Source organism: Oncorhynchus masou, chromosome 18, assembly GCF_036934945.1.
Source record: "Oncorhynchus masou masou isolate Uvic2021 chromosome 18, UVic_Omas_1.1, whole genome shotgun sequence".
NCBI lineage: Eukaryota > Metazoa > Chordata > Actinopteri > Salmoniformes > Salmonidae > Oncorhynchus > Oncorhynchus masou.
The window spans coordinates 30,595,481-30,621,987 of NC_088229.1; the positions used below are offsets into that span (position 1 = coordinate 30,595,481).

Sequence of the window (26,507 nt, forward strand, 5' to 3'; positions counted from 1 at the left end):
TATAGTTTTGGCAAGTCGGTTAGGACATCTACTTTGCGCATGACACAAGTCATTTTTCCAACAATTGTTTACAGACAGATTATTTCATTTGTAATTCACTGTATCACAATTCTAGTGGGTCAGACGTTTACATACACGAAGTTGACTGTGCCTTTAAACAGCTTGGAAAATTCCTGAAAATGATGTCATGGCTTTAGAGGTTCTGATAGGCTAATTGACATCATTTGAGTCAATTGGAGGTGTACCTGTGGATGTATTTCAATGCCTACCTTCAAACTCAGTGCCTCTTTGCTTGACATCATGGGAGAATCAAAAAGAAATCAGCAAAGATCTCAGAAAAATTCTTGTAGACCTCCACAAGTCTGGTTCATCCTTGGGAGCAATTTCCAAACACCTAAAAGGACCACATTCATCTGTACAAACAATAGTACGCAAGTATAAACACCATGGGACCACGTAGCCATCATACCACTCAGGAAGGAGGCGCATTCTGTCTCCTAGAAATGAACGTACTTTGGTGCGAAAAGTGCAAATCAATCCCAGAACAACAGCAAAGGACCTTGTGAAGATGCTGGAAGTAACAGGTACAAAAGTATCTATATCCACAGTAAAACGAGTCCTATATCAACATAAACTGAAAGGCCACTAGGCAAGGAAGAAGCCACTGCTCCAAAACTGCCACAAAAAAAGCCAGACTACGTTTTGCAACTGCACATGGGGACAAAGATTGTACTTTTTTGAGAAATGTCCTCTGGTCTGATGAAACAAAAATATAACTGTTTGGCCATAATGACCATCGTTACATTTGTAGGAAAAAGGGAGAGGCTTGCAAGCCAAAGAATACCTTGACTCAGTTACACCAGCTCTGTCAAGAGGAATGAGCCAAAATTCACCCAACTTATTGTGGGAAGCTTATGGAAGGCTACCCGAAACGTTTGACCCAAGTTAAACAATTTAAAGGCAATGCTACCAAATACTAATTGAGTGTATGTAAACTTTTGACCCACTGGGAATGTGATGAAATAAATAAAAGCTGAAATAAATAATTCTCTCTAATATTATTCTGACGTTTCACATTCTTAAAATAAAGTGGTGATACTAACTGACCTAAGACAAGGAATTTTTACTCGGGTGAAATGTTAGGAATGGTTGAAAACTGAGTTTAAATGTATTTTGCTAAGGTGTATGTAAACTGCTGACTTTAACTGTAAATAGACTTCTGCAAACGTCACTATTCAGTGTTTTGTCAAAATAAAACTGAATTAGTGGTTTACTTCTATGTACACTTCTTTCTAAATGTGCCTTAAAGACTTAATCCACTGATTTGAAAGGTTTGTGTTAAAGAGGCTACATTCGAGATGCATTTTTTCATACTATAGAGAAAGCAAAGAGCCAACATGATTGTCAGCTTTATTACAGGGGAAACATTTGAGTAGCCTACTTTTCCTTTATCCTACCTTGCAGGTTTACCCCATCTGGACCAGTGATAGACATGTTGCACATCACAAGACATCATTAGACCTATTTTAACCAGTTAATTGCAATCAATTTATGAATACACATGCCCTAAATCATATATTTTACATCTAAAAATATTGCCTGATCTTATTTGTCTATATATGGGAATTAATTATAAACTAACAATAGAGAGTTATGGTGATGGTCACACCAAGGATTCCCACTTACAATATACTCAGATGAGATGTTGCCCTCTGCTCTGCTGTCATCTGCCAAGGACATCTGACTTACGAACCTCGATAGGTGCTCCATCTGCGCGACTATGGATGTCAATTTCACTTTTTAAATGCCAGACAGTGGTTGACCGCTTTTGCCTATCAATACAATTCGAGACAAACGCAGAGCGCCTTGCCGCTCCCGTCTCTACCGCGATGATTAGCCTTTAAGTTCCGCGTGTACCTCTTGGAACGTTCCTCATGTCACTGTCACTATAGGACAGTCATGTAAATTTCCGCATTGAAGGCTACTTTGCCTTAATTATTGGCGTGAGGGGAGGAATTTTCACATAAACTCCAATACACTACAACAGCTGGAAACATGTATAGCATTTATTTTTTTGCAAACAATGATATTTAAAGCATCTTTAAAATAATGTAAAGCTTTTTCAAAGCTTTATCATGAAGTTAGTTATACAATTAAATATAGGCGAATGTTTTATTATTACATAACGTTCTCAAGCCTGCTAACAGTACACTAATCTAATTTAGACCTATAATATAAGTGAAATCTCAAAACTTATGTACATATGCTTTACCCAGTAGATTAGGAATTGTTAGTTGATAAGATTTTCGGAACAGAAAGATTGCATAACATCTGCTAACCTTACACGTTCTAATTTAGACCTATAATATAAGTGAAATCTAAAACGTGCACCCTGATAAGATTTTCAGAAAGATTGATAAGCCTTACACGTTCTAAAAATATATATCATATGCGGTTTATTGCATTGGCCAGAGGATTCGTAAACCCATATGAACTCAAAGCCTCTGTATTCTAACAGGAATTGTAACATCACGGAAGTTTCCTGAGTGTTTTAGATGGGTGTTCTACTGCCTATTCCTATTAGGAAAGGCATATCGAGACATGGTTTACTGTATGCATCAGAAGATACCTCATCATCAGCACGTGCCTTTTTTTGCATCGCAATAACACAAAAAAATGACTAGCCATTTCGAAGCGTCTTTACCCATCGCTCCACAAAAGCCGCGGCCCTTGCAGAGCAAGGGGAACTACTACTTCAAGGTCTCAGAGAAAGTGACGTCACCGATTGAAACGCTATTTAGCGCGCACTGCTAACTAAGCTAGCCGTTTATTAGGCTACAGATGAAATAACTCATTGAACTTCACAGGGTGATGAAAGTGCATGGTGATCTTGATGTTCTTTTCGAATAAATATTAAGGGTCTGATTCTGGTGACAGGATGATGGATGCTTGACTTCCATTTGACAATAATAAATATTCTTGCTCTTATGCATAATAAGCTCATCATGTAGACTTGCCTAACTACACGTTATCTGCAAACTGTTCAGAGCAAGTGTCAAGACCACAGTAGGCATATTTGCTACATATTTAACTCAACAGGTTTTTTTTACAAAACTATTGGTAGAGTAGAAAATGCGATGGAAACACATTGAACTTTAGATGTTTATTTGGTACATGAAAACATAAGTGAAAAAGTACATTGTGTGCACTACCTCATCACACACTATTTTTTATCTGCAATAAATCAATTTGGTGGAAACACCACTGGCTGGAAAATTGGCATATTTTCTATAAGAGAATTTGAGAATATTCACATGACAATCACCAATTGGATGGAAACCTAGCTAATGACACTGAAATTTTAGTTCAAAAGCTGGTGTGGGACTAGAGGGACTGAATTTACTTTTCGTAGCAGGTTAGTATAACTTATGCAGCAGGTTAGGATAATTAACGTAGCAGGTTAAGGTTAGGAAAAGGATTAGGGTTAGCTAAAATGCTAAAAAGTTGCACTTTTGACGTCAGTTTGACATAAACTGTATACCATCTAGCCATGTCCCTTTCCCACTGCCTCTGGAAGTTGGTGAACCCTGCCTAAACATTTAAAATGTCAATTTAATATAGTACCACAGCATGAGCCATAATATATTGATAAAAGTCACCCACACAAAACACAGCCCTTATTTAAAGTTTTTCTAAAATTCCCTATTGGAAAAATCTATGGTGGAAAAACGATTGGAACCATTTCCCTGTATGACCGCTAGGTTTTAAGGGTATTATGACACCTCCACCTTGGCGATATATTGGGTGGTAGGGACTTCCCAATGATCCCGTATAGCAAGGACCGGAAACGCAACACCATATTGTAGAAAATATGGCGGATAAATTAGGATGTCCCACTCAAGGCCGTTAACCTTTGTAAAAAATGGTCCCCGGTCTGCTTAAGGGGTTGGCTCTCCCATAGGCACCAATGCATTAGCAGTTGGGTCTAAACTCCTTAGTTCATAGCAGTCCTTCTCGGAGTGATGTTCACTGCGATCACGTGGGTCTTACTGGGGTACTGATGTAAAAAATACCTCCAAATTTGCTGTTGGCGCCCATTCAAATTAGCCCAAAGGTTGTCTTGATAAATCTAGTTCATTCTCTAAATTAAATACCATGACTATTTTCTCAATAGCTGGGAATGTTGTTTGAAATGTCTGATACTGTCAGGATTTGGCCAGGGTTGTTCCGGGTTTTGGTCACTAGATGCCCCCATTGTGCTTTTTGACCTTATGTTTTTTCCCTTGTTCCCCATTATTATTTGCACCTATGCCTCGTTTCCCCTGATTGTATTTAAACCCTTAGTTTCCCTCAGTTCTGTGCTCTGTGTTTGTATGTTAGCACCCAGCCCTAGTGTTCTGTGTATTCTTGTCGTTTCCGGTGGATGCTCTTGTGGAATTCTGTTTTTGTTTTCGAGTATCTCTTGAGGCTTTTTTGTGCTATTCCTACCACCTTTTGGATTTGCCATTTTTTGTATTGAAGGACTTCTCCTTTTTACTTTATTAAATACACCGTCTTAAGTACTGCTGTGTCTGCCTCATCTTCTGGGTTCTGCTGACTATTCGTGGCTCAGTTGGTTAAGTGACTGTTTCTCACTCCGGAGACCCAGGTTCGTAACCGGGTCCTGACAGAAACACAGAGCCAAAAATGAACCCAGAGGCAGCTAGTTCCCAGGACCTTTTTGCCATGCTGTCCCACCACCAGGAGACTGTCCAACGCCACGAAGCCGCCCTGGTTCAGCAAGAGGCCTTAATGGCTAGACATTCTCATCTTCTGTCGGAGATGCTGACTTCCATTAAGCAAATATCTGATCGTCTTACCCCAGCAACAGTTCCCGTCCCAGTACCTCAGATTCACGTACCCATGGCAGTTAACCCCCTGGCTGAACCTCGTCTTCCACCTCCCCAACGGTTCTCAGGTGATCCAAGTGCTTGTAAAGGGTTTCTCACCCAATGTTCTCTCTCCTTTGAGCTACAACCCTCGTCGTTTCCCACCGACCGGTCTAAGATCGCTTATATCATCACCCTGCTGTCGGAAAAAGCCCTGGCCTGGGCTACTGCTGTGTGGGATGCCCATAGTTCCTGCTGTGCCAGCTACTCTGCCTTTGCTGAGGAATTCAAACGAGTGTTTCAAGGCCCAAGCAGTGGTTCTGACTCAGCCAAACAGCTCCTGACTCTCCACCAAGGTTGGCGCAGCGTGACGGACTATGCCATCCAGTTCCGCACGGTGGCAGCAGCAAGTGGCTGGAACAACGAGGCGCTCACGGTGTGCTTTCTGAAAGGCCTTTCCGACACTATCCAAGATGAACTGGCCACTCGGGAACCACCGGACAATCTCGAGTCCCTGATCAAGTTGGCCTCACGCATTGACCAGCGTCTGAGAGAGAGAGAACTCAACCGTAGACCTCTAGCCCCTATCAGTCCCAGCTCCGAGTCCCCACCTTTATCCTCGCTGGCTCCATCGGAACCCATGCAGATTGGACGCATCTCCCAGGCTGAGAGAGACCGCCGGATGAGGGAGCGACGCTGTCTATATTGCGGCAAACCGGGCCATTTCCGTTCCACGTGTCCCGGGCTCCAGGGAAACGCTCTGTCCCGTACAGACCGGGGGAACTGTAACGGGAAACATAACCTCCTCCCATCCGTCCAACTCCCGTCTGCTCATTCCAGTCACCCTCTCCTGGGACAACCACAAGCTTCACCTTCAAGCCTTGGTAGACTCTGGAGCCGCAGGTAACTTCATGGATGGTGTCTGGGCGAAGGAGAATGGCGTTCCCTCTGAACCTCTAAGTGAACCCATGAGGGTCACTACATTGGATGGAAGCCCTTTGGGATCTGGACTTGTCACTCATGTCACTACCTCCTTGCGACTTTCAGTTTCACAACACCAGGAATTGATGAACTTTCATTTGATCTCCTGTTCCGAGTTCCCTCTCGTCCTTGGATACCCCTGGCTTCACAGCCATAACCCTCACATCGACTGGTCTGTGGGCACTATCAAGCAGTGGGGTCCTACGTGCCAAGCTACTTGTATTTTCCAGAATTCCCGAGTTCTACTCCCGAGTCTTTAGAATCCATCGACCTGACCCGAGTTCCCGAGTGTTACCATGACCTCAAACTGGTGTTTAGCAAACAGAGGGCCACCATGCTACCACCCCATAGACCTTACGATTGCCCCATCGACCTGTTTCCGGGCATTTGCCCCCCTAGGGGTCGGATCTTTTCCCTATCTCCACCCGAACGAGCTGCTATGGATACCTACATCAAGGACGCTCTGGAAGCAGGCCTCATGCGTCCATCCACCTCCCCGGCGGGAGCAGGGTTTTTCTTTGTGGCCAAGAAAGACGGTGGATTACGTCCTTGCATCGACTACCGGGGACTCAATGCCATAACCGTCCGTAACCGTTACCCGCTACCCCTTATGGCCACAGCCTTCGAGCTGCTCCAGGAAGCAGTTGTTTTCACTAAGCTTGACCTGCGGAACGCATACCATCTTGTGCGGATCAGACCTGGTGACGAGTGGAAGACCGCTTTCAACACGCCTACTGGTCACTATGAATACTTGGTGATGCCCTTCGGCCTGACCAACGCCCCAGCGGTGTTCCAAGCGCTCATAAACGATGTGCTTAGGGATATGCTTAACATATTTGTGTTCGTTTACTTGGATGACATCCTCATCTTTTCGAGCTCCCTTCAAGAACACACTAAGCATGTCAGACAAGTACTCAAACGCCTCCTGGACAGCCATCTGTACGTTAAGCCGGAAAAATGTGAATTCCATTCATCCCGAGTACAATTCCTGGGATTTGTAGTGGAACCCGGTCGAGTCCAAATGGACCCCAGGAAGGTAGGGGCGGTAGCGGATTGGCCCACCCCCAAATCCGTTAAGGAAGTTCAGCGTTTCCTGGGCTTCACAAACTTTTACCGCAAGTTCATCAAGAACTTCAGCTTGGTGGCAGCCCCTCTCTCAGCTTTAACCAAGGGTGGCAATGCAAGGTTTTTGTAGGGAAGAGAAGCTGAGACGGCCTTCCAAGGACTCAAGCAGCGCGTTCTCTCTGCTCCCATCCTGATACTACCGACTACGGATGAACCATTTGTGGTGGAGGTAGACGCATCAGAGGTTGGTGTTGGAGCTGTCCTGTCTCAGAGGGGTGAAGACAAGAAGCTTCATCCGTGCGCTTTCTTCTCACACCGGCTTACCCCGACTGAGAGGAACTACGATGTGGGGGATCGTGAACTCCTAGCGGTTAAGATGGCATTGAAGGAATGGAGACACTGGCTCGAGGGGGCTTCTCACCCGTTTCAAGTGCTTACGGACCACAAAAATCTGGAGTATATCCAGCAGGCGAAGCGGTTGAACTCTAGACAAGCTAGATGGTCTCTTTTCTTCAATCGATTCCAGTTTATCCTCACCTATCGGCCCGGGTCGAAGAATCTCAAACCGGATGCCCTGTCCCGAGTCTACGCTCCTGCCATTCGAGATGACACGGACATGCCTGTCCTTCCTGGTGCTAAGATTGTGGCTCCGATCTCGTGGCAAGTTGAGGATACCGTGAGACGTGCTCAAGCTAGCGAACCGGACCCGAAAGGAGGTCCTGCCAATCGGTTGTTTGTCCCCAAGGCAGTGAGGACTCAGGTCCTTCTGTGGGGGCACTCCTCTCGCCTCACCTGTCATCCGGGCGTAGGTCGCACCTTGGAGTTCATCCAGCGTAAGTTCTGGTGGCCTACCATAAGAGAAGACGTTGCCACTTTCGTCAATGCCTGTCCCGTGTGCTGCCAGGGCAAATCTTCTCACCTCCGCCCTCAAGGACTCCTTCACCCTTTACCTGTTCCCCACAGACCCTGGTCCCATATCTCATTGGACTTTATTACTGGACTTCCTCCATCCCATGGCAATACTACTATCCTAGTCATAATCGACAGGTTTTCAAAGGCGGCCAGGTTCGTCCCTCTGACTAAGTTACCTTCTGCCAAGGAAACGGCTGAGTTGGTAATTAATCATGTGTTCCGAGTCTTCGGCATTCCTCAAGATATGGTTTCTGACAGAGGTCCCCAGTTCGCCTCAAGGTTTTGGAAGGCCTTCTGCCAACTCATGGGGGCTTCTGCCAGTCTATCTTCAGGGTACCATCCGGAGTCCAACGGCCAAACAGAGAGAATGAATCAAGAGCTGGAAACCACCCTCCGATGTATGACTCGTGACAACCCGTCCACATGGTCATCCTTTATTGTTTGGGCCGAATACGCGCACAACACCTTGCGCTCCTCCTCCACTGGTATGTCCCCGCACGAGTGTCAGTTTGGCTATGCTCCTCCATTGTTCCCGGACCAGGAGGCAGAAGTCAGAGTGCCTTCAGCCTTGAAGTTCGTCAGACGCTGTCGGCTTATGTGGAGGAAGACCCGTCTTAATCTTATGCATTCCTCACAGAGGTACCAACAACAAGCCAACAGACGTCGCCGTCCCGGGCCTACCCTGCGCCCGGCCAGAGAGTCTGGCTCTCCACAAGAGACTTACCTCTACGGGTGGAGTCTCGCAAGCTGTCCCAAAAATACATCGGTCCCTTCAAGGTTGCCAGGAGAGTTAACCCAGTTTCTTATCGCCTACACTTACCCAGATCCCTTAAGATTAATCCCACATTTCACATTTCATTGTTAAAACCTGTTTTTTCTCCCCTTGTCCCGGCAGACAGACCTCCCCCTCTGCCTCGTGTCATTGGAGGCCAGCCGGCTTATACCGTCCATCGGATACTGGATTCCCACCGGGTGCAGCGGTCCTGGCAGTATCTGGTGGACTGGGAAGGCTACGGTCCCGAGGAGCGCTCCTGGGTTCCTGCCAAAGACATCCTGGACCCTGACCTCATTCGTCAGTTCAGGGCCCTCCACCCTGAGAGAGCTGGTAGGAACGTCAGGAGCCGTTCCTAGGGGGGGGATTCTGTCAGGATTTGGCCAGGGTTGTTCCGGGTTTTGGTCACTAGATGCCCCCATTGTGCTTTTTGACCTTATGTTTTTTCCCTTCTTCCCCATTATTATTTGCACCTGTGCCTCGTTTCCCCTGATTGTATTTAAACCCTTAGTTTCCCTCAGTTCTGTGCTCTGTGTTTGTATGTTAGCACCCAGCCCTAGTGTTCTGTGTATTCTTGTCGTTTCCGGTGGATGCTCTTGTGGAATTCTGTTTTTGTTTTCGAGTATCTCTTGAGGCTTTTTTGTGCTATTCCTACCACCTTTTGGATTTGCCATTTTTTGTATTGAAGGACTTCTCCTTTTTACTTTATTAAATACACCGTCTTAAGTACTGCTGTGTCTGCCTCATCTTCTGGGTTCTGCTGACTATTCGTGGCTCAGTTGGTTAAGTGACTGTTTCTCACTCCGGAGACCCAGGTTCGTAACCGGGTCCTGACAGATACAACATACTTTATTGATATTGTTATCAACTGTAAGAAAGTGCTATTTCTTATGCAAATGACCAGCTTACTGCTATTACATTGCTATAACTGAGACAACACAACAATGTATTTTCACAGTAAAACATGGTAGGCCTCATACAGGATATCTCTCACACATACACACACTCATTTAAATCATCCACAACACTGTCGAAACAGGATACATCCTAGCCACAGGTGATAGCCTTCAGTTCGGCCACAACATCCCGTAACTGCAAGAGCACACACACATACACACACTAACTGCTGAGGACACACAGATAAGAGCGCACAACACATACACCCACACATTGCGAGGAGGACACACAGCCTTGACTTGGAGAGACAAGCACACACACATAATCTCCCTCTTAGCTGAACATTGTGTGACGGGGAACGGCACGACGAGACTCAGAAGGATGACGAACGGCTCAACAAGACCAATCCAAGAAGACAACACCTCAACTGTGACCAACCAGAAGACCAGAACTTCCAGACTCAACCTACTTTCTGTACTGTATATGACATGCTTGCACTCTGTTATCGGGGCTTCTTTCTGATGGTTCCTTAGGAGCCGAATGAACGGGCCCGTATACGCTGTACCAGATATCTTTACTCTTAAATAAACTGTCGCTTGTCATACAATTTAACACCTTGTCTGAATCGATCCTTGACCGGCTCACCCTTCTACATATCCCATTATCAACACAACCTACTACATACCCCTACTGCATAAAATATTAATTTTCATGTGCAAGGTGTTCTATTAGCGTGCTAACACTCATTAAGACAGGTAGAATAGCTAGCCATCGCTAGCATTCACTGGTTAAAGTTGAAGTAAGCTTTGAGTGTAATGGAGTTGACTGGTTACTATGGCATGAATATTTGGAGAGCTTGGGACTATAAGGTTCTATATGCAATTTTGTCCAACTGTTGTTATGGACACAGCCTTGTTCAGTTCAATGTTCTCTATGTATATAGCACTATATTATATAATATAGCACTCAATATATAATTCATGACATTTGGTCAGGAGCTATCCAGTTATAACAAATTTAGTTTTTACATGCGTGTCATTATTGCTTGAAATCAGGCTTAGCTGCATTGCTTACAATGCTGAATGATTGCTTCCATACCCCACTTGTCCCAGCTTGCGTGAATTTCGTGGAAAACATCACTTTGCCATCTGGACCTATTGCTGTAGCCTACAGTGCCTTCGGAAAGTATTCAGACCCCTTGACATTTTACACATTTTGTTACATTTACAGCCTTATTCTAAAATGGATATAAAAAATCCTCATCAATCTACACACAATACCCCATAATGACAGAGCAAAAACAGGTTTTTATATATTTTAGCAAATGTATTACAAATAAAAAACAGAAATAACATATTTACATAAGTATTCAGACCCTTTGCTATGAGACTTGAAATTGAGCTCAGGTGCATCCTGATCCCATGGATAATCCTTGAGATGTTTCTACAACTTAATTGGAGTCAAACTGTGGAAAATACAATTGATATGACGTGATTTCGAAAGGCACAAACCTGTCTATATAAGGTCCCACAGTTGACAGTGCATGTCAGAGGAAAAACCAAGCCATGAGGTCGAAGGAATTGTCCTTAGAGATCTGAGACAAGATTGTATCGAGGCACAGATCTGGGGAAGGGTACCACAACATTCCTGCAGCTTTGAAGGTCCCCAAGAACACAATGAGCTCCATCATTCTTAAACCACCAAGACTTTTCCTAGAGCTGCCCGCCCGTCCAAACTGAGCAATCGGGGGAGAAGGGCCTTGGTCAAGGAGTGACCAAGAACCCGGTGGCCGCTCTGACAGAGCTCCAGAGTTCCTCTGTGGAGATGGGAGAACCTTCCAGATGGACAACCATCTCTGCAGCAGTCCACCAATCATGCCTTTATGGTAGAGCGTCCAGACAGAAGCCACTCCTCAGTAAAAGGCACATGACAGCTCGCTTGGAGTTTGCCAAAAGGCACCTAAACGATTCTCAGACCAGAAACAAGATTCTCTGGTCTGATGAAACCAAGATTGAACTCTGGCCTGAATGCCAAGCGTCACATCTGGAGGAAACCTGGCACCATCACTACCATTAAGCATGGTGGTGACAGCATCATGCTGTGAAGATGTTTTTCAGTTGCGGGGACTGGGAGACTAGTCAGGATCGAGGGAAAGATGAAACAAGGCAACGTACAGAGAGATCCTTGATGAAAACATGCTCCAGATTGCTCAGGACCTCAGACAGGGGCGAAGGTTCACTTTCCAACAGGACAATGACACTAAGCACACAGCCAAGACAACACAGAAGTGGCTTCAGGTCAAGTCTCTGAATGTCCTTGAGTGGGCCAGCCAGAGTCTGGACTTGAACCTAATCGAACATTTCTGGAGAGACCTGAAAAAACTGCAGCAACGCTCCCCATCCAACCTGACAGAGCTTGAAAGGATCTGCAGAGAAGAATTGGAGAAACTCCCCAAATAAAAGTGTGCCGAGCTTGTAGTGGCATATCCAAGAAGACTCAATGCTGTAATCGCTGCCAAAGGTGCTTCAACAAAGTACTGAGTAAAAGGTCTGAGCACTTATATTTCATTTTTGTATTTTTGATACATTTGCAAAACATTCTAAGAACCTGTCTGTGCTTTGCGATGATTGGGTACTGTGTTTAGATTGATGAGAACCCCCCCCCCAGGGGTCTGAATACTTTCCGAATGCACTCTATGAACTAGAAAAACTGGCGAGTGAGATGTCTTGCTTCCTCTTCCCGTTTCTGATTGTCGGTAACAGTTGGAGGTGCATTCATCATGTCTGCAAACAAACAATTAATTAAAATGGACCAGTAAGCTCGTCGCTCAAGATCAGGTGGTAATTCACTGATAGAGGCACCTCAACGCTGTTACATATTCAAGCATTATGGTTCTGGTCTCCAACTACTGGACAGGTAAGATTATTGCAAAGACAATTACCAGGCTATGGTGTAATGTTTAGACTAAAATAGTTAGTGCGGCCCTCCCTTATTTAATAGCCAAGTGGTCCCATAAAATTACATTCCATATACAATTACTCTGCGTTTTCCATAGGATGCAGAATGACATGAAAATGTGCAGGTGGACGTTTATTGGCATGAATTTTGCCCCGGAGGCAGAACTCTCGATTTTCGCTAGATGGGCCAGCAGCAAAGTTAAAATTGGCTATATTGTAAAAATATATGAAAACAAAATTAGCTTTTTTGTGTTAATTTAAGGTTAGGCATTAGTGTTAGTGGTGTGGTTCCGTTTAAAATTAGATTGTATGACTTTGTAGCTGTTCCAGCTAGTACGCTGCAGAGCTGCCTCCAGAACAACATTTGTGACGAAAAACGCTAACCTGCTGAAATTGTAGCCTACTTCTCCACACCGACTCCTATCAAACCTCTACTAACAGCAGAGTCCTTCCCTAGCTCTTCACTGAAGATGGCGCAGGCACTATCAGAGGAGGAGTTCCATCGAATGCAGGTAGGCGGAAACCTGTCAATTTTTAATGCCAGTTGTTTGAAATGTGCTGCGATCTTCAGAGTATTTCCTGAAAATTGGACTGGCCATCAATCTGTCCAGCGCTAAACTACTGAGTGGCAAAAGCATCACAACCTAGCTAGCTAGCTTCCCCTAGCTAGGCCAAAAGCAACACTCCAACCAAGGAATGTAGCTAACTAGCTAGATGCTAGCTAAATAGCTAATATCTGCATTCATTGCTCTTCGAATCCAATAACCGGTAGTTAACATATTTGGTCATTTGGCTCTGTCATTTTAGTATTAAATGCAAATATATGGAATTGTGGCTTCGTGTTCTAGCTAATAACTCGCAAACCAGTTAGTTGATAATGTTATCTAGTCGGTGTGGATGGCTACCTAGTTAGTTAGCCAGCTGGCTAGCTAGATATCTTGAAATTACACTGGTCTTCGTTATTATCTTAATAACAACGAATCTGTTATTGTATTCGTGTTAGATAATGATTTCAAATGGCTGTTTCTTATAGTTGTTTGCTGGGTCACGGGTTTGGTCAGATAACGTTAGCCTAGTGTTAGCTTTCAGCCTGTGTAAGGACTGGATACCAGTTAACGTTACTTAAGTTATTATTATGGTTGTGTTCAGCTGTCCAAACCAAATATTGCACAATTCTCATTTGTTAAGGGGTCATCAACACATCTAGCTAACATCCAAAGCGTTGAAAACAACGTGACATTTCAGTGTGTTGGATTTGACACATCAGTTAATAACACACTAAAAGCAGTGGCATCAACACCCATCTAACATTCAAAGTAGTGTTGTTCAATAAGCTATTTTACGTTTTAAGTTGAACCTCGGTAAAGTCATCCACTCCACCTATAACCTTTTTTCCAGGCTCATCTTTTAGAGCTGAGGACACAGAACTACCAACTTTCTGATGACCTGCGGAAGAACACAGCTGGTAAGCAGTAGCTAATAAAATAAAGACATTCTGTAAGCCAATTTGTGACCATGAACAGGGATCAATATTTACTGCTGAAATTAAATGAGCATTACATTGCAACTCCAGGATGGGCTTCAGATTTAGTATCCCACCTAAAAGTAGGTGTGTGTGTGATACATTGTCTCCAACTTCAAAATGGGTTAGTTCAAGTGACTGAAATTAAAATACTAGTAACTGGTGATAAAGATTTGTGGTTGTTTCTATTTCAGAGCTCGTGGCTGTTCGTCAGAAGTCAGTGACCTTGGAGAAGGATTACATAAAAGCACAGAAGGTATTGCAAGCTAATCTACGTTTGATTTAACAAACTGATAATAGGGTTGTGGATTTCAATACACTGAAACTAAAGGCATCATCACGTTTGAGGAAGAATAAAAGGTAACTTTGTTTGGGATTTGACTTAGTTTCTAATGATCTTTTTGTTTCATTTGCAGGCTTTGAATAAGAGCAAGAAAGCTCAGGTGAGTTCCTTGTCCTATTTCTGTTAATCTTCTCAAACTCATCAAAGCGGTCTATAAAATTATCTTGAAAAGATGGTCTGAACATTAGTTTGTTATATACTGTACGTGTATTACAATAATGGATTGAAACTTCCTCAATGATGACAAGGTGGTTGTTATGCCCAAGCACAGGTAAAGAAAGGAGGAACGCACTGCTGTAAATTCATTTGATACATTTACTCATTAGGATCACAAATGTTATATTGGCCTGGTTTATAATGTATTATTGTAGTTAACTGCGCCATCTGCTGTTGCAATATGCATATTCCATCTTTCCCTAAAGTATTTTAGATCATTTGACGACAACTGATTTTGAGTCAAAGTATGAAACAGACATTTGAGATGGAAGTACAGCAAAGTCCTCCAACTTTTTGTTTTGGTTAATTTCACCATCCTGTCTCACCAGCAAACAATATTGTTATGTTTTTTGTGATCTTATTCAAACTAGAAATCCGGGGTATCATAAAGTCCTTAGCCTGTGTTTTTCTTATTGGATTGTTATTCAGTGGATATTCTCATATTGTATTACATTTGTATTGTGCTAGTTAGAAATGCTTTCAGATCAAATATTTCAAGTAGGGTTTTTCTATTAAAGTGCCATAAACCCCAAGGTGAGGAGAGTATGTAATTTGTGTTCACATGGGTTGATTTGTTGTCTGTCTGGTGCATGTGTGTGGGTGGGCGCGCACGCACGCTCAGGAGGTGGATGCCTTACTCAGCGAGAATGAGATGCTGCAAGGGAAACTGCACAGCCAGGAGGACGACTTCAGACTGCAAAACAGCACCCTGATGCAGGAGCTGTCCAAGGTACTATATCTCCCCTGCTCCCACTCATGCCACTGGTGATGAGTTGTGGTTATGAGTAGTTGCGCCTCGTTACAGCAGAGGGGAAAGTTTTTGTAAATGAAGATGTGATATATGTCTAGCTAATGTGACATAAAAGCCCCACCTTTCTGATCCTGTTTCATGATTATATTACAGAAATATGTATTTATTTTATTCCCTTTTGTGTTTTTAGTTATGTACCCAGATAGAGGTGCTAGAACATGAAAACAAAGACCTAAAGGATGGAAAAGTGTTTCAGGCAGAATCCTCCAGTCCCACCTCCAGCTCTGTGGATGGAGAGCTACTCCGTCTCCAGGCAGAGAACGCTGCCCTTCAGAAAAAGATGACGGGTATGTTTATGTTGGTTATCATTGTAGGAATTCCACTTTTTCAAAGACATTTCTTAGATAAGATGTATCTAAGTAATGGCAACACATCAGTTTTTCAAGTTCTGGCTTCTATTTCCATCCCTGTGTTTTTCCCTCAGCCCTCCAGGAGCGCTCTGAGAGTACGATAAAGAGCCAGAGGGGAGTAGATGTCAGTGACACCAATGCCTCCAAGATGGAAGGGCCGGCTGACACTAATGGTGTCCAGTTGCATACTGATGTCAGTGAGAACATGGAGGATGCTGCCGCCGGAACCAATGACAGACTGGAACAGGTGACCAAAAAAACAAACACTAGGCACTGACAAAAAAAACAAACATTAGCACTTTTCTTTTGCGCCTAGCACTGACTTTGCTGATAATTAATTTGATGACAAATGTACTTACGACGACTGTGATATGTGGTTGTCTCACCTAGCTATCGTAAGATGAATGCACTAACTGTACGTCGCTATGGATAACAGCGTCTGCTAAATGACTAAAATGTCAGTGTGACACCATGAACAAGTATGTTCTATGGAACTGCAATTTGACAATATCCTGAAGTTCAAGTTTAGTCACATGCACAATTACATTGAAATGCTTAACTTGCAAGCTCTACCCAACAGTGCAGTAATTAATATCAAAAGGCTAATGATATATTTTTTTATTATCTACAGTACCAGTCAAGGGTTTGGACACCTAATCATTCCAGGGTTTTTCTTTATTTTACTCTTTTCTACATTGTAGAATAATAGTGAAGACATCAACACTATGAAATGATAAATATGGAATCATGTATTAACCATCAGTAGTTGTGACAAGGTAGGGGTGGTATATAGAAAATATCCCTATTTGGTAAAAGACCAAGTCCGCGTTATGGCAAGAACTGCTCAAATACGCAAAGAAGAAATACAGTCCTTCATTACTTTAAGACAAGGGGTCTGAATACTTTCTGAATGCACTGTACATGTAAACCTGAGTAATGGTTACCAGTAGCAGGATAAATACAAATGTTAATGGCAATCAATAATCAATGAACAGCAGAGCGTAGTGGTAATAACTCTAAATAAATATTAGATGCACTTTCACTGTTTCAGGCATACACTAATTCGGGTTGCTCTGTTTATTCTGCCCATTATGATGTTTCTGCATCATATTGAACCGTTTCAGTATGGTACACCAACTGGGATATTACAGCAGACATGCAGACCCCCATTTAGATAAAACTTTTGAAATATGCACGGTGTATGGCAATGTGTTGAATTGTCCTTAAATTACTTAACTTTTTTTTCCCCAGGCAGAGGCAAAGTGTGCCAAACTGGAACAGCGAGTGAATGAGCTTATCGGTGAGTTGTCTTTTTCTTATGGAGAATATATCTTCAGAAATAGTTGGGAAATCTCAGCACAGCAGTCATTTATCTCTGGAAACTTTCCCATTTGGTTGTTGTGCTACTTTACATGAGTAATTGACTTAATTTAAGTCTTTGTTAACAATGTTGACTTCCACCACCCAATGTTGCGTAAATAATTTAACTGCTGGTTTCCTTCCAATCTGATAGGACATAGTCAGTTCACTGTTCCTCAATGCAGGCTCTGTGGGGCATGGGTCCAGCAGGTGTCTAGTTTTTCTCAACAGCATGTCAGACTAATTCGTTCAGGAGCGTGTGACTGAAGCCAGTGAGAGGGGTACTGTAATTGTAGATGCTAAGTTGGACCCTTGGGACGACCCTAGCTTAAACCTAACCTTAACCCTTACCATAACCGTTAATTTCAACTTCAGTCTGGTGTCATCAGAGTTGAATGTCCCAAAGATTCCTCTTAGCATTTACCGTACTGTAATTAAGACTAAGATGGACTACCTGCGTGCCCAGCAGGACCTGCAGTGAGGAGCACTGGTCTAGTTATGAAACAGGATGCTCTTAGGTGGTCAGCACTGTGTCCAAATCCAATAACGCAATGCTTTGGGCCAGAGGTGGAGCTGCAGCTGCACACTGAGGTGGAGGAGAAGCGCCTACTGAAGGAGCAGCTCCAAGCACTAGAGGTAACAACCAATCTCACAATCTTGGGCTAGGTGTCAACATCCCAGGGTGAGAGAAATGGACAGTCTTAGATTTTTTTTTGCTGCTAAGTGATAATTGCACTCTAGGTTAAGAAGAGTTAAGTTGTAGTCAGTTCTCGTGTTACCTGCCCCAGTGCCTCAAAGTGAAGCAATAAGCTACCTCATTTACTATGCTAATTGAGGGCACTTTGCATGTATAAATATGATGAGCTGGACAACAATTTGGTTTGGCTATTTCGAAGTCTTCATTTTAAGTCTTCACTTATATCTTTGTCTTCTCTCCTCCAGTCATCCAAACAGACAGATGTCACTAAACTTCAAGAAGAGATAGCTAAGGTAACTATAACACATCTGTTCTTCAGTGTATAAATTAGGCTCTAGTGTATGTTAGCATCTAGGCCCCTGCATGTAATCTAACACTGATTTTGTTCATGTGTGCCCTAGCTCTCTGAAAAATTGAAGAAAAAGCAAGACAGGTAATCTATTTAGCTTGCAAATGTTACGAATGCATTTCTTTGGTTCTTCATATAGTCAACCTTAAAACCAGTCCCAGTAAGTTTCAGTAATGTCGTTTGTGTTTATGAATTCTCAAACCGTCGGGCAAGACGTCGTAATGTGGTCTACCTGAGAGTTCCCAAGCGGCCTCTGGGGCAGCCACTCTTGATCAGACCGATCGTAGTTTTCTCATTTGCTTGTAGCCTATACAACAAGCGTACTACTGTATTAAAATGGAAATTTGTAAGTCGAGTCAGCTATGAAAGTTACAGCAGGTAAATGTTATTCTAATGTACATGAACAACATTAATAGGCTACTGCGGTTGTTAGCAGTTTTCTGCTTGAGCCCTTGAAAACACATGTCTGGAAAAGTAAACGATCATATACGGTTGAATTATTATAAATTAAATCAGCCATCAAAAGGTTGCAATAGTAAACTCCACACCCAAGAGGAAAACATTTAGCCAGCTACCAACTCCAGCAACGTAAAAGCAGGTAAGTGCAGGAATGTTTATTTGGCTGTATAATCACCCAGCGGTATGCTACCAATACTTTGTGGCTATATTAGCTGTTTGCTAGCAAGCTGAATTGGCTAGCGAGTGAGCTAGCCAGCATCTTAAATGTCTTAATTTACCAGTAGACGGGTATAGCTGGCTTTCGTGATTATTATTGATTTTGGCTCTAATCTTGCGGAGGAGTCTAAAACACGGTCCAACCAGCAAGTATTACACTAGGAAAATATTCCATTGCTGAATCAAAATCGCCCACAATTCCCGTTTCATTCCGAAGCTCAAGCAACATCAAAGCAACTTTGTAAATGACCCGCCTGTGTTTTCAAATATGCGCTGCTGCACATTAGATCAGCTGTCGCACTGACCGACAGAGGGACTGACAGCCAGGAGCCAATATGAACCGTTACCACACACATCTGTCGTCTAAAAATGACACTTATTCTGTATCACTCAACTCTTGTTTATAATGAGAGGGATATACACTTGATATGTGATGTTGTGAATCGTGGATGGATCAGAGGAACAGATGGAAAGTGCGCAAAAGAAATGATAAATAACATATGCCTCATATTTACTTCGAGAAAGCTGACCTGCAATTTGTAAACAAAGCTGCTGTACTTAAAATGTGTATCATTTTGAAGTGACACACACGGCAAATTATGCTTTAATCTATTAATTTTGAGATATATTAACCCCCCCTCCCATTGGAAGACAATTCCATGATAAATTGATTGTATTTCCTTGCAGAAATGTGGATTAACTTATTTAAGTTATCTTGGCTCAGCTGTGATGAACTACATAAGAGTAGGACAGTCATGATTATCCCCTGTCCCATTATAGTGGTATTTCTCTGGCAATATTGGGCTGCTGTTTCAGGCTCAGTACTGCATTGTGACACTAGGCTCTGGCCCCATGTACAGTCAGCAGGCAAGAGTAATGAGACTGAACCTGTCGTCTGCTGCGTCTGCAAAGTCGCCTGCCCAAAGTTGCCATTATGTGCTCAGCCCTGGCCTCCTGCTCGAGAAGTCTGTCTGTTATATCTCCTCTACTGGGTGATTTCAGGGTTGAATAGTTTTCTGACTGGCTCTTTGCGATTTGTTTTATAGCTTTCTGCATTTGCAAGGCGAAAAAGAAGACCTTTACAATGACAGCAGGTAAGGGTATACAGATTCAACTTATATTTCACTTTTACCAAGCTTCTGAAGGTGGTGTTACTTGTTTATGAGTTAGAGAAAAGTAACCAAAAAACCTGCCAGACGCCATTTGGAGGCGAATACGACAATTTGATGAATATACATTTCTATCTGCACCAGGACCAAAATCGACGAGATTCAACAGAGGAAGGAGGAGGAGCTGAAGTCAATGAACATCCGCATCCAGAAGTTACAGGGAGATCTGCTGTCAGCCAACCAGGTTAAACATCCTGATGTTGCCTGTTCTGTTATGAGATCAATCACCCAAAATATATATCATCTGGTTTTGTACCTGCAGTACTCATATTGTTGTATTATGACAATACATAGGCCTTCTTAACCTCACAACCTGATCTGTACCTGGGTTGCGGTATGCATGCCATGGAACCATATCCTAAAATGATTGACAGAATATAGTGGGAAGCTGAAGCTGACTCTTGCTGCCTGTTTTTATAACTAGAGTGTTGGTGAGATGAAGGAACAGCTCCAGAGCCGGCAGAAGGAGCACGAGTTAGTTCTACACGCACTTAAAGATCAGGTAAACTCAAAACTTTCTTGAACTATACGCTCTCTTCCCTTCCTGTTGAAGTTCCAAAACACTCAAATGATCTTAGAGTCAAGACATTTTAATTGACGGTTAATGAGAAGGCAAAGTGAGGATCACCCTAAATAATGTGAGATTAGTCTGTGTCTGAAGAGGTTGTCTGGAAGAGAGTGGTCCACAGTCTTAAGTGGGCACAGTACACCTCATTAGGGACCAATCTGTTTTCCACTTAATTAGGCCTCCTAGCACGACTGGCACTTATGTCTTCTGTGATGTCGCACGTCTTAATTAACTTGAACTCCGCTTTGGGTAGACGACAACAAGATAAGGCATTCAAACCTGCTCTTACCTTCTCTTCATTTTCTCTTTTCAATATGGAAGTTCATTGTTATTTGAAGTCGAGCTTTCTGTTTTGGCTAGTCATGCAGAAGTTCTGTTTCTGATCTGGCTTCTGTCACCGTTCTTTGTTTCTTTTACATTGCCTAATTTATAGTTATTTTTCACATTTCTTTGCCATCTGACTTTCTTGTCTCACTGATCCTCTTCTGGTCATTTCACCCTGCCCCTTCTGCCTTCATTCTTTTAATGATGATCTATCCACCCTATCAAATCCCCCCCCCCCCACACACACTTTTCTATCCCTATTCTCGAGCTGCCAATCGCCACCTTTTTGATTCCTTCTCTTCACCTTGCACATTGTCTTTTTCCTCCCTCTCCCCTCCTTCCCTCCCTGGGTGGTGCCCCCTGTGTTACCCTGTGTGTGGGGCTGTGATACAGGTAGCTTGTCAGAGTGCTGTGAGTCAGGAGCAGGTGGAGAGTATCCTGACTGAGAACGATGCTCTCAGGACTAACCTAGCGGCTCTAGAACAGGTACAGCTCATCTTACTGCCCTGCCACTACCCCGCGGAACCTCCTCAATATTCATTCTGCTGCCGTCACCACTCACCAGCCATTAACCATGATGCATCACCAATATGACAAGTCATGCTAATGTGAATAAAGTCAGGGAGGTACAGAAATGTTTCACATAGTGACGAATGGTGTTCACACATGAGTTGCTAATCCTTAATAATACAATAATACTGTCTGTTTTGCCCTACAAAGCTTAATCCTAAATCATCATTGTGTGTCAAACCTCTGCTCACCTGCTTTTCTTTTCTCACTTTTTCCACTTCTGCCTTACTGACCCATTTGATCCACTACCATGTTTCATTAAACAAAGTCATCAGATGTTGGTCCATTGTGATGGGGACTGTGTCCTGCCTGACTAGTGGGTGTTGTGTGTCATTAGATTCAGACAGTGAAGACTCAGGAGATGAACCTTTTGCGTGACCAAAACACGGCTCTAAATGTGGAGCTGCAGCAGAAACGGACGGAGCAGGAGAGCTTTCTGGCACAGAGAGATGACCTTAACTCTCAGCTACAGGTTTGTGTGGCCCTCACACTGTCCCAGTACATGCATACTAAGATTGGTTCTCTATCTTAAACAAATGTGGAGCACTGTCTATGACAAATAATGCAGGACTCGGTCCTCTTAATTGGTAGGTCAGAATCCTTTCTTTTTTTACTATGATATAGTGCTTATCTTGTAGGTCGGCGAGGAAAAAGCTCCTGTTGCAAATGTATTTTTATACCCATCTCTTGCTCATGTGCTCCTCTCTGATGAATGTATCTGTAGGAGTCAAACCGTGCCAACAGCAGACTGTTGGAGCAGCTGACTGAAGTTGGCCAGGAGAAAGACAGGGTACAGCAAGAGCTGGAGGAGGCTAAAAAGGTATCTGACACGCACACGGAAAGGGAGTGATCAGAGACACACGCAGGAGGCTTCATTCCACTCACCAGAGCACTGGTTATTAGAGCACAGTGACTATTGTTCTGTAATACACATGGCACTCTCATTACTGGCATTCTCCCAGGGAAGGTGGGAATGCTGAGTTGTCCTCCGTCAAGCTCCACTCGTTGTCCCCACAGGATCACAGACCGTAATTGGACATCACAGCTTCAATGACCTTATGCTAAGTCTAAGACAGGCACATATCACAGTGTTATATTTGAGTCCGATTTATATTATGATTCAAAGATTTGTCTTATGGTTTGTTTAAGTGCCAAGTGAGACGTGAATGTTATTCTTCGTGTATCATCACAGTAAATGTCAGAGATGTGTAGTAACATCCAGAGATATCATCTCCCATTCCCATGTCCCTCCCCCTTCAGACAGCAGACAAGCGGAAGGCCATGCTGGACGAGCTGGCCATCGACATTATCACAGAGAAGTCACGACACAAGGACGAGCTGAGCGACGTGCGTCTGCAGCATGAGAAGGAGGTGCTGGGGGTGCGGGCGCGCTACGAGAAAGAGCTGAGGGGACTCCACGAGGACAAGAACCGCACCGAGGAGGAGATCCGCTCACAGCTTCGAGATGAGAAGGTGGGGGGGGGCGCGAGTCTGGGCCAAAGGGCCAATGAGAGGGAAGAGAACATGAGAAGGTACACTGCTTGTGTATTAATGTGACCTTTACCCTATGACCTCCTAGGCTCGCAACAAGGAGTTGGAGGGTCTGCAGCAGAGTGTAGAGGAGCTGCAGGCCCAGGTCCAGTCTATGGAGGGAACTAAGGGCTGGTTCGAACGCAGACTCAAAGAAGCTGAGGTACAGTACCAACTTCAGTTTCACGTTGATTTATTCACTAGGATATTACAGTGTATATACTGCCTGCTCTGTAGTAATGCTGGGTTTTACCACTATACACTTTAAAGATTTTACATTAACATGAATAGATGCTATTGAAGATAAGGTTAATAGGTGATCAATATTGTTTGTTGAGAGTGGAGCTCTTCACTGCCTGGAGTAACCCCTGTCACATTAACACTGACCACTTGGTGTCACTAGTGTGTTTCTTCTTTCTGCTCAGATAGTTTTGTTTGTTTTGTAGCATGGTTTAAGGACCTTAAATATTTAGTTTAGCCTTAAAAAAAAAAAAAAGAATGCTAAGAACAGACGTGTGCTGATGATTAGGTGATGGCTTGTTCCAACGTTGTCCCTGTTGTATTCCTGTGTTCAGGAGAGCATGGAGGAGAGCAGGCTTGAGCACCATGAGCAGATGGAGAAGCTACAGAAGGAACATTCTATCCAACTGGAGGTAAACTTGTTTTCCTCTTCCCAGACATACATGGCAGAGTGCTGTACACAGCAACACACTCTGACACTTTCATCCGGGCCCAGGGGAGTACTGACTGGTATTATGTATAGTGTATGTAGGCTTTGTTCACTGCAGCATGCCCTGAGACATGAAGGCATGTCTCAAATTGTCTCAGACTCAAATTGCTATTCTCATCGCCTGAGTACCTAATGTGTGTTTAACTGTACAGCTTCAGCAATTAAGTGTTTCATCTATTTAACTGTCATTTCTCAGCATATGGTGGCCCTTAGGTTGCTCATAGGTTTGACGATATGATAGTGTTTGACGTAGTCTGGTGTGTTTTTGGTGACATACCCCAAATTCTACCCCCACTGTTCCAATAAAAATCCTGTTAGTACACTATATATACAAAAAGACATCCACTAATTTGAAGGGGTATTTCAGCTGAACCCATTGCTGATCGGTTTATTAAATCGAGTATACAGCCACTCAATCTCCATAGACAAACATTGGCAGTAGAATGGCCTTGCTGAAGAGCTTAGTGACTTTCAATGTGGCTTCGTCATAGGATGCCGTCTTTCCCACAAGTCAGTTTCTGTCCTGCAAGCGCTGCCCCGGGCAAATGTAAGTGCTGGTTTTGTGAAGTGGAAACGTCTAGGAGCAACAAAGGCTCAGCCGCGAAGTGGTAAGCCACACAAGCACACAGAACGGGACCGCCGAGTGCTGTGAAGCACGTAAAAGTCATCTGTCCTCGGTTGTAACACTCACTACCGAGTTCCAAACTGCCGCTGGAAGCAACGTCAGCACAAGAACTGTTCGTCGGGAGCTTCATGTAATGGATTTCCATGGCTGAGCAGCTGCACACGAACCTAAGATCACCACCCGCAATGCCAAGCTTCGGCTGGAGTGGTGTACAGCTCGCCGCCATTGGATTCTGGAGCAGTTGAAACAAGTTCTCTGGAGTGATTACACTTCACCGTCTGGCAGTCCGATGGATGAATCTGGGTTTGGCAGGTGCCAGGAGAACGCTACCTGCCCCAATGCAAAGTGCCAACAGAATAGTTTGGTGGAGGATAAATAATGGTCTGGGGCAGTTTTTCATGATTTGGGCTTGGCCCCTTAGTTCAACTAAAGGGAAATCTTAACGCTACAGCATATGACAGTCGGTGTCCACATACTTTTGGTCATGTAGTGTATCATGAAGTTAGTTTCAAACTGTTAAATATTGTCCAACTGTTATGTTAATCTTGTAATTACTGTCAGTGACGCCATTAGCATGGTGTACATAGAACCCTAATTATGTTGAAACTGATTTAAAATGGGGTTTTCTCTCTAACCTATTAAACCCAGCAGATTGTATATAGGAAAATAACAGAACTGAATACATATTCTTTGTGTTTCTCATTCAGGGAAAGGCATCTGACATAGATGGTGTGAAGCTGCATTTGACAGAGGTAGAGAAAGAGAGGGATGTGCACAATGAAACCATTGGAAAACTGAAGCAGGTAAACTAACCCCCTTGCAATTAGCATAAACTACTATTACCCCCCATCACATTTTCAGAGGAATGTATAGTTTAATGTTCCATAAATGTATACAATCCAGTATAAGCAGTATAATGAGCATGTGGTCATCTAATGATTTTCATGATGTACTCTCCCTGTTGGTGTGGTATACAGGAAATTAAAGATACAGTGGATGGCCAGAGGATCCTGGAGAAGAAGGGCAGTTCAGCAGTAAGTGGAACACCTCTGTTTCTGTCTTACCACTAACAGCTGAGCTGAGGGGAAACTGAGTTAGGCTACTTCCATTAGCTATGGAGAGGAAATTGAATGATTACTTCCAGGTGGTAGGTAGGCAGGCAGTCGGTGCACGACGCCGCACCCACTCTGCTCTTTAGAAGTGGAATCGGGGCAGCCTTTTCAATATGCCAGTTTGACCCCTTGTAACCAATTATTCAATGCCTGTCTTGATGATAAGAATCTGCCTCTGCAGATAATTGCAAGAATATGGGCTAGCCTGAGGCGTAGGGGTCGCGAGGGCTGTGCAGTTCCTCCTTCCAGCCAGCTATCTAAATTGTTTTCTGCGGAGGATGGGTCATTTTATTTGATTGTTTTCTTTGTCTTAATCTGATGCTTGTCTGAGATTACCTTTGTCTCCCCGAGTCAGACTGGCGCTGTTGTCTCTATTGAAAACCACCCGTATGCTGCAGTATTTTTCAAATTAAGTAGTGTACTCTCCTCTCATGGGCTTTGTAACGCTGTTTGTAGCTGAAAGACTTGAAGAGGCAGCTACAGCTGGAGAGGAAGAGAGCTGATAAACTACAGGAGCGGCTACAGGAGATCCTCACCAACACCAAGACCAGGACAGGTGAGAGGACATCGGAAAGCCAGGTTGACCGCCACACATCAAATCAAATGTAGTCAGGCAAAAGTCTATATACCAGTACATGTTCTATATTGGCATTTGAGGGAGGGAGATGGTTGACTGTTTTGAAGGACATCCTCTCATTCACTGAACCATGATGTTAATGTCTGTTAGCCTATGAAACATTGAGCACAGGTAAGAGAATATGCAGATTACATATAAACAAAGAGAGCAGATAAACTGCCATGTCACAGTGTGGTTTGCTACATGTGATCTGAAACATACTTCTATGTATCACATACAGGAAATAATGAGGGGAGAGGTGCTTTGTACACCAACATCATACATTGAAGTGAAATATGTTTAGTTATGGTAATTGTTTGGGACCAATGGTGTGCTTGTACGTTAGCTTTCTTGAGACCATTATGTTCTAGTACTGGGCATACATACAGTGGGGTCCAAAATGATTGACAGCCTTGATAAAGATGAGCAATAATGACTGTATAATACAAATAATTCAAATTTTGAGCTATATTTTATGCAACAAAAAAA

General features: G+C 43.4%; 1 protein-coding gene across 4 annotated transcripts in view; it reads left to right on the top strand.

The window, feature by feature from the left end:
- Nucleotides 1–12,319: 12,319 nt before the first annotated feature.
- LOC135504388 (GRIP1-associated protein 1-like) overlaps nt 12,320–26,507 on the top strand; it is a 41,381-nt gene continuing 27,193 nt past the window's right edge. The window contains exons 1-24 of one of the 4 annotated variants that reach the window (XM_064922943.1): nt 12,320–12,411; nt 12,910–12,964; nt 13,851–13,917; nt 14,169–14,230; nt 14,391–14,417; nt 15,156–15,263; nt 15,475–15,631; nt 15,769–15,941; nt 16,946–16,994; nt 17,523–17,689; nt 17,996–18,043; nt 18,152–18,183; nt 19,821–19,868; nt 20,028–20,127; nt 20,368–20,445; nt 21,229–21,321; nt 21,743–21,877; nt 22,130–22,225; nt 22,666–22,878; nt 22,985–23,098; nt 23,511–23,588; nt 24,998–25,093; nt 25,268–25,324; nt 25,859–25,958. In XM_064922943.1, coding sequence (XP_064779015.1) covers nt 12,923–12,964; nt 13,851–13,917; nt 14,169–14,230; nt 14,391–14,417; nt 15,156–15,263; nt 15,475–15,631; nt 15,769–15,941; nt 16,946–16,994; nt 17,523–17,689; nt 17,996–18,043; nt 18,152–18,183; nt 19,821–19,868; nt 20,028–20,127; nt 20,368–20,445; nt 21,229–21,321; nt 21,743–21,877; nt 22,130–22,225; nt 22,666–22,878; nt 22,985–23,098; nt 23,511–23,588; nt 24,998–25,093; nt 25,268–25,324; nt 25,859–25,958 — 2,140 coding nt within the window. In that variant the 5' untranslated portion in view covers nt 12,320–12,411; nt 12,910–12,922. Of the gene's footprint in view, nt 12,412–12,824; nt 12,965–13,850; nt 13,918–14,168; nt 14,231–14,390; nt 14,418–15,155; nt 15,264–15,474; nt 15,632–15,768; nt 15,942–16,945; nt 16,995–17,522; nt 17,690–17,995; nt 18,044–18,151; nt 18,184–19,820; nt 19,869–20,027; nt 20,128–20,367; nt 20,446–21,228; nt 21,322–21,742; nt 21,878–22,129; nt 22,226–22,665; nt 22,879–22,984; nt 23,099–23,510; nt 23,589–24,997; nt 25,094–25,267; nt 25,325–25,858; nt 25,959–26,507 lie in introns of those variants that run through there. The other 3 variants (XM_064922942.1, XM_064922944.1, XM_064922945.1) reach the window with 3 other exon arrangements.